Genomic DNA, 7026 nt, shown 5'->3' with positions numbered 1-7026 from the left:
TCAATGCCACTAACTTAAAGGCTTTAGGGTTCCCGGCAGAATTATAAGAGTTGACGTTATGACACCATCCAATCTTCAGCATGATTCAAGTCAGCCATTCAGCCTCAGCTCTCCTGTTAATGTCATGGTGTAATATGATATCGGTATCAAATGTCAAATTTTTTGACCAAGTGAAATCTTCTGTGAATAGTTTCATCATGTTGGTAAATAAGTTACATAATAGAGTTCTTTGTAGCCAACATCTTGTAAGTCGTTCTGATACCTTCCTCAAGACATTGATTGCTAAGTCACGTTTGGGACACATTCTTTACAAAGAAACCAGAATTTAATCCAGTTTTTGCCCGGAGGAGGTAACAGGACTAACAAAACGTTGGCAGTCAAAATTGTGCTACAGAAAGCTCTATTGTCCACTAAGTAAATGCTATGTATGATTGATGTTACTTACACCAGCCAACTCTCTTCCTGTCTTGCATTTTGTGTAAGGATATAATCAGAATCTTTGTTTCAAAATTGTCATATTATAATGATCTTATGTTACGTACTTTAACAATGTACTGTTAGCTATAATGATAGCTAGATGGATGCAAGGAAGGCAATAATAAAGATGATAGGCCACATGGACTTGATTTCATGAATGACATCCCCTGGATACCCAAAATGTGAGCATGCAAAGAAAAACAAAATTGGAGAAGGGCTGAAAAAGATGCATACATTTTGAATTAAACACGATCACATATAACATGATATTGTGTAACAAATAATAAATCCTTTATTCTTTCGGAATGTATGTGGTCTTGCTTGTTGCTTACTAGTAACTGTACATTCAACAGAAGTTTTTGTTTTAAGATTAGGCAGTGAAAGGGATGTTTGTAATGTAGACCAGGACTTTTCTGTGACAGAATTTAAGTTTTTAAATCCCAGGAATGTAAAGGTTATATGTTGTAGCTTTAGAATTCATCTATGTTGGTTAAACTCATTGTGATGAAGGATCTTTAGTTGAAGTTTAAAGTGTCTACCAGCCATCTTGGTAGGCCAAGGAGGGTTTATATAAAACCTCCTTGGGTGGACTAAAAGAAAAAAAAGAAGTAGAAATTGGGGAAGAGATTTGTCCATTGGTTGAATGACTCACCCTTCAGGTTCAACCTATTTGGCCAATTTCTACTACAGTTTGTTTCTCCAACCCGGTGAGAGAAAGTCTGGTAGAGACTAGTTAAACAAAGTTTGATGTTCATTTAGACTGTTCATAGCTGTAACCACAGTGGAGGCTGGAGAAGTATTTGTAACTCTACAAGCAGAGATTAGGCTCCCACATGTTTTTGACTTTTTTTTTTGCGTTTTTGTCGGGCTTTCTATTTTGTCAGTCAAACCTCTGCCGGTTCTTACCATGGGGTGAGTTGGCAGACGAAAAGAAAAAGTTGACTGAAAATTAAAATAAAAAAACACGACAAAAACAGCAATAAGCCAGAGCCTAACCTCTGCTTGGAGAGTATTTGTAATTATCAAAGGTTCACTCTAGATCTGAAAGTCTGACATTTTCCAGAACTGCGCGCTGTTTTACATCAACCTTGTACAACTTGCAGGCAAACAAAAAAGTATATTATAAGGAGTAGCAATTACAATACCGTAAACATTTCTAGAACTTGTATGAAGGGCTCTCTTTGTACTGTTGTATCAAAAGTAACCACTATTTCAATGCCTTCTATGAAAGATATATTGAACAATAAACTTGAATAACCCCAGAATATTTTTCACATTGAAAAAAAAACATGCCTGTTGAACTGTACAGGGTGCCTACTTATGAAACTTTCAGAGCCTTGAAAGGCAGTCTAGCAAACATAATGAAAACTTGAAAAAGGGTCCCAAATATTGTTTTGCTTTTTAGTTCAAAAGACTCAGAATATTGGGGAATATTGTACTTACAATGACCATTTAGAAAAATGTCATGAATTACTAACAAGTTAAGTTGGGAATTTCTAGTTTTCGAGAATTAAAAGCTGCTTAATTTTTTCAAGGAAAAATCTTGCAAAGAGAGCCTTTGAGTTTTTCAGTATTTGACATGATATAGCCCAAAACACATTCTGTATATTGTTCTGTACATTTCTTGATATGGAATACAAGCAAAGATTGAAAAAAAAAATAATAATTTCTTACTGCTATATTTCTCTAAAGCTTACATCGCGGACGGATTCGATCACTTCCAAAGTGGCAAAATTGTCAATCTGAAAACATCTTTTTGAAGCTGACACCTTCCACCATCTCACTGGCAAGTTTGTTTGGTCAGATGTAGTCGTTAACGCAAGTTAGAAAGTGATTTGTCGGGTCATGGCTGATACGAATCTAAGTTTCAATGCGTTTCACGTGGTTTGATTGGTCGGGGTGTGTTCTCCAACTCAAAAAGTTTCGACTGACTCACTCATTCTTCTTCTGCTGTCCGACCCCATTGCTGAGGACACATGACTTACTGCACATGTGATACTAGTATCAGCAAGGGGTCAAAGGTTGTCAATGCAAACTAGTTCGCATCACACAGAGCACACATTCCAATTAATCAATAAATGGATGGAGAACTACGGTTGTCCAGCAGGGATATATATCTTTTCTGTTTGATTGTGTGTATTTCATGTATTCAGTACAACTAGTTATGAATTAAATCTTTCTGCATCCACACTTCGCCTTTACCATTTTTTTGTTGTTATTGGACTCAAATATTGGCATCACAGTGATATCTTAAGATACAATGCTGAAGGCAGGACTAGTACTGCAAAATCAGGCTTCATACACAAAATCACCACTGCACAATATAATAAGCCATTTTTTAAGCTTCAATCCCCCATAGGAGGAAAGCCTTGAGTACTACATACCATCACAATTGTTAAGATGTCCAGAGCCAAGCTCTTCAGCTGTTAATTCATCATTGTCAGTGTTTCGTAAACTCCAATTTTGGAAATTGGTTTTAATTTGCAGAACACCTCAGTGTTGTTTTCCGCTCAAATTGCTAAAAGGTTCACAATTGTTGAGAAATCCAGAGCAGAGCTCTATAGTTGTTTATACATTATAGCAATGTTAAGCTCCATTCATTATTCTCAGGATTTCATATACTACAAGTCTTGTAGGTATCGGTTTTGAATTGCAGAACACCCCAGAAAGTGTTGTTTTCCACTCCTATTGTGAAAAAAGTTCCCAATTGTTCAGAAGTCCAGAGCAGAGTTCTACAGTAATGTTGTTAATTCATCAGCATGTTAAGTTTCATTTATTATCGTAAAGTTTTTGTACGTGTAGTTCCAAATCTTTAAGGCATACGTCCTAATTTGTAGAACAACTCAAAGTGTTGTTTTCCACTCCTTTCGTGAAAAAAGTTCCCAATAGTTCAAAAGTCCAGAGCCTTTTGTTTAAAAAGTTCAGAAGTCCATATCAGAGTTCTACAGTTGTCTATTCTTCGTCTGCCTCTCCTCTCTTCAGTTTGCCGATAACCTCCCGCAGCATCTGGTTGCAGAGGGCAGCGTAAGGATTCATGGCAACGACTTGCGTCTTGGCAAACTCACTCCCCAAGCAAGCAGCTTTCTTAAAGTCTTCCAGGGCTTCCTCATCCTTGCCCTCCAACCTGAAAAAGGGATGAGCAAATTTTTTTCAAGACTTCATTTCCATAAATGTGATCTGGAATCCAAATTCGTCAGCAAAACCTGCTCAGTGAACATGCTTTAACCTTCTCCCTGCTGCCTATCTCTGTAACCAATAGAGAATGGGGTGTCAAATGGCTACTTCAGTGTGGTAAAGGTTAGCAAATACCACACTAATTTATGTCCTTGTTTCTATGACATTCTAGGGACACATTTCTTATGAAGAGGACAGAGAAAATCCAAGAACCAACCAATTAAATTGCTGTGGCCAAAGCTATCTTGGCAATATAAAAACAATATAAAAACATTTCCTCTACCCCTACTGGGAAAACAACTAATATATGTATATGGTCTTTACCTGTTGATAAGACCCCTCTGCGTGAATGCCTGGCATGCTGCTTTCCCCTTTCCCTGGCTCAGGTTGATGGCTTTGTTCAAATCATCCAGGGCACCTGTAACAAAAAAATTCAGTTTGTTGGTTTGATAGTTAATTTAGTTCAGATCTAAAACAATTCCAGCATTCCTGTACCCACCCATAATCAGTCTTCCTCAGACCTATATACATGCAATGACTGATTCTCAGAGCTTAAATATCTAAACAGGGGCACAGCATGCCCTGACCATGCACCCTCTTAACTGAGTCTTACATGTAATTACCAGGGGAGCAGCTCCTCTGACAAGCTTAAAATTCTGATTGACCAGGGATGCTACTACATCTGTAGGTCACAGTCTTCAACTTATTAATTTGAGATGTCTGACAGTAATCTTCCCCCTCAGGAAGCCTTTAGATTGCCCCATTTTAACGAAAAATTCTCTAAAACCCACTTCCACACCACCCCCCTGCTTGGTTGCCCCACTAAATTGCAAATTTTTCCCAGAAAAAAACTCCCACTGCTAAGTCACGGGCTGCCAACCTGACCAAACTACTAGTATTCACAGGGAAACGGTGAGTCACCTAATACATCGCCCTTCAGTCTGAGTGCCTGTGCTCTGTTGTTGTACCCTGAAGCCCAGTCCGGCGCCACCACCACTGCCTGGTTAAACAGGTCCAGTGCCTGGTCGATATCTCCATTTTCTGCGCACTGCACGGCAAGAAGCTCCAACCTCTTTGCCTCTTTGACTGCTTCGTTCTCTTCTGTTCCTGCAAATGTGAACAGTGTTGATGAGACCAAGTGGATATTATCTGTAGAGCATAATTTTATCTTCTGATGCTACATGTACAAAAATGCATCGCCCATGTATTTTGATGTGAGTTTCTTTTTAATAGTAATTAGTATGTATGTCTAAGGTTATGGATTTTTATGGACGTCAATAAATGTAATCATTCTGTCTCTTTGTTCTTTTGGTCAAGGAGGTGTATTTTCTAGTGGTCCTATGTGGAGGTGAAGAGATAAAAAGTAGAGAGTATAGAAAGTACAAACAAAATACTGAAAAAGGCATAAAACACTGAGCCCAAGTATCCAAGTCCGATCCTACTTGGATCTGCTTGGAGAATACCTAATTCCTCCATGCACAACTACTAACTTGCTGCCTGCATACCTTCAATACCAGTATTAAAGATTAATTTGAATATAAATTAGTAAATGATCTGCTAATTTAAATGATAATCAGTTATCTTCTGCCTACCAGTCAACTCCTGATCACTAGATATCCCAGATTTAAACAGAAACAGCTATCGCTCATATACATTTGCAAACAAACAGAGCGGGTTGGGGTTTTGTGCGCGTGAGAAATTTGCGCGTGAAAAACTTGCGCGTGAAAAATTTGCGCGTGAAAAAATAAAGTTCAAGCAATGTGTCAGGAAATGTGCACTACAAAATTCTTAGTCAGAAAATTGTTACCACATGATATGATTTTGCATCTGTTTCCTGAATTTTGGGTTTGAATTTTAGGTCCCTTGGGAATATCTAAGCTGACTCCCAAGGGTTTTAAAACCTTTTTTGAGGTTTTAAGCTTAAAACTTGAAATAAGATGACCCACAATGGAATTAAGTATCTTATTGCTGCATTCTACAGTTCAAAATGTTGTTCTTTCAATCTTCAAGTGATTTTTAAGTGATTTTCAAATGTTAAGTTTTCACGCGCAAAAAAGTTTGAAATTTGCGCGTGAAAGAATCTGCTTGAGAAAAGATTAATTTAGGCTAATAGAATGGAGAAAAGCTTCAAATAGTTACATTTTACAATACAAAACCTTATATAAGTAAGTTGACTATGTATTTCTTAAAGATTCAAGTGATTTTCAAATGTTTAGGTTTCAAGCCCCCAAAAGTTTAATTATTCCCAAGGGACCTATTCCCAAGGGACTAAAAAATCAAAAGTTTTAAAACCATAAATTCAGGTGTCAGATGAAAAATTGTATCATGGGATCACATTTTCCTGTCTAAGAAAATTATACTGCACATTTTCTGACACATTTTAAAGAAATTAATTTTTTCACGCGCAAATTCTTCACGCGCAAATTTTCACGCGCAAATTTTTCACGCGCAGAAAACCCGTTCCCAACAGAGCGATCTAGTAGCAAGCATGATGAAGTGTATACATATGTGCTTGAACTCTGAAGGCGTTCATAGCAGCCCGATGAAACATTCCTACTTTCATTCCTTTCATTATTGATCCTGAAGGAGGTGACTGTGGTTGTTGAAAATCTTATCTGTGAATACCCTAGCGTTGGATAAAAGTTCAGCATTGTATTATTCCTTTCTACTAATACTATTCTAGTCAAACAAGTTCGATTTTATATGAATTTTGTATTTGATAATAAACTGGATGAATGAATAAAGAATTGTCAATTGCTTCATGCATTATGATTTTGGGGATCTACATATACAGATCACATTCCAGTTCCCACTTATACATGACGTCTTTGTTTTGTACCCTACACGTGTATGTTGTTGTTGTTGTTGTTGTTGCTGTGTTCCTTTTGCAGTCGATGTCCTTGCCCCCTATCCTTGGAAATTGAATGGAAGTCGAACAGGCTGCCCCAGAGGCAACTAGAGTTATTTCTATATCAATATTCGCTTGGGCCAGCAACTCCTCAAAACCTCTAAATCTTGCAGCAGAAAAACACAAGGAAACTTCGTTACGTGCCACAATGCACGACAGCACACCGGACAGCAACCAGACCCTTTTTTTATAATTTGTAGGAGCCCCCCTCCCCCAACCAACCCGACCTCTACCGCTCCCTGCCCAAATGTCCCTATAACGTTACCTTCTCGCTCCTCGTTTTCTTCTTCGTCTTCTACGACGTCTCCGAATGGTAGATTTGGGTTAAAGATGGAGTTGAGGACGCGCTTGTCGTGTGCAGTTGCCATGATGATGTGACCATCAAACTTCCACTGTGCACTGTGTCGTCTGCAGAAATTTGTCGGATCAAACCAAGTGCGCAGAGGTTACAAATATTGTTAAATAAA

General features: G+C 38.1%; 1 protein-coding gene across 1 annotated transcript; it reads right to left on the bottom strand.

Annotated features, from left to right (window-relative positions):
• Positions 1-3413: 3413 nt before the first annotated feature.
• Positions 3414-6971, bottom strand: LOC136443117 (tetratricopeptide repeat protein 36-like). Its single transcript, XM_066440195.1, has 4 exons — positions 6825-6971; positions 4573-4758; positions 3976-4069; positions 3414-3601 (listed from the first exon to the last, which is right to left on the bottom strand). Exons 1-4 carry the CDS (start codon positions 6925-6927, stop codon positions 3430-3432), a joined length of 555 nt encoding a protein of 184 aa, XP_066296292.1. The 5' UTR covers positions 6928-6971; the 3' UTR covers positions 3414-3429.
• Positions 6972-7026: the final 55 nt, after the last annotated feature.

This window comes from Branchiostoma lanceolatum, chromosome 10 (genome assembly GCF_035083965.1).
Source record: "Branchiostoma lanceolatum isolate klBraLanc5 chromosome 10, klBraLanc5.hap2, whole genome shotgun sequence".
Lineage (NCBI taxonomy): Eukaryota > Metazoa > Chordata > Leptocardii > Amphioxiformes > Branchiostomatidae > Branchiostoma > Branchiostoma lanceolatum.
This window is presented reverse-complemented; position numbering and strand designations above follow the sequence as displayed.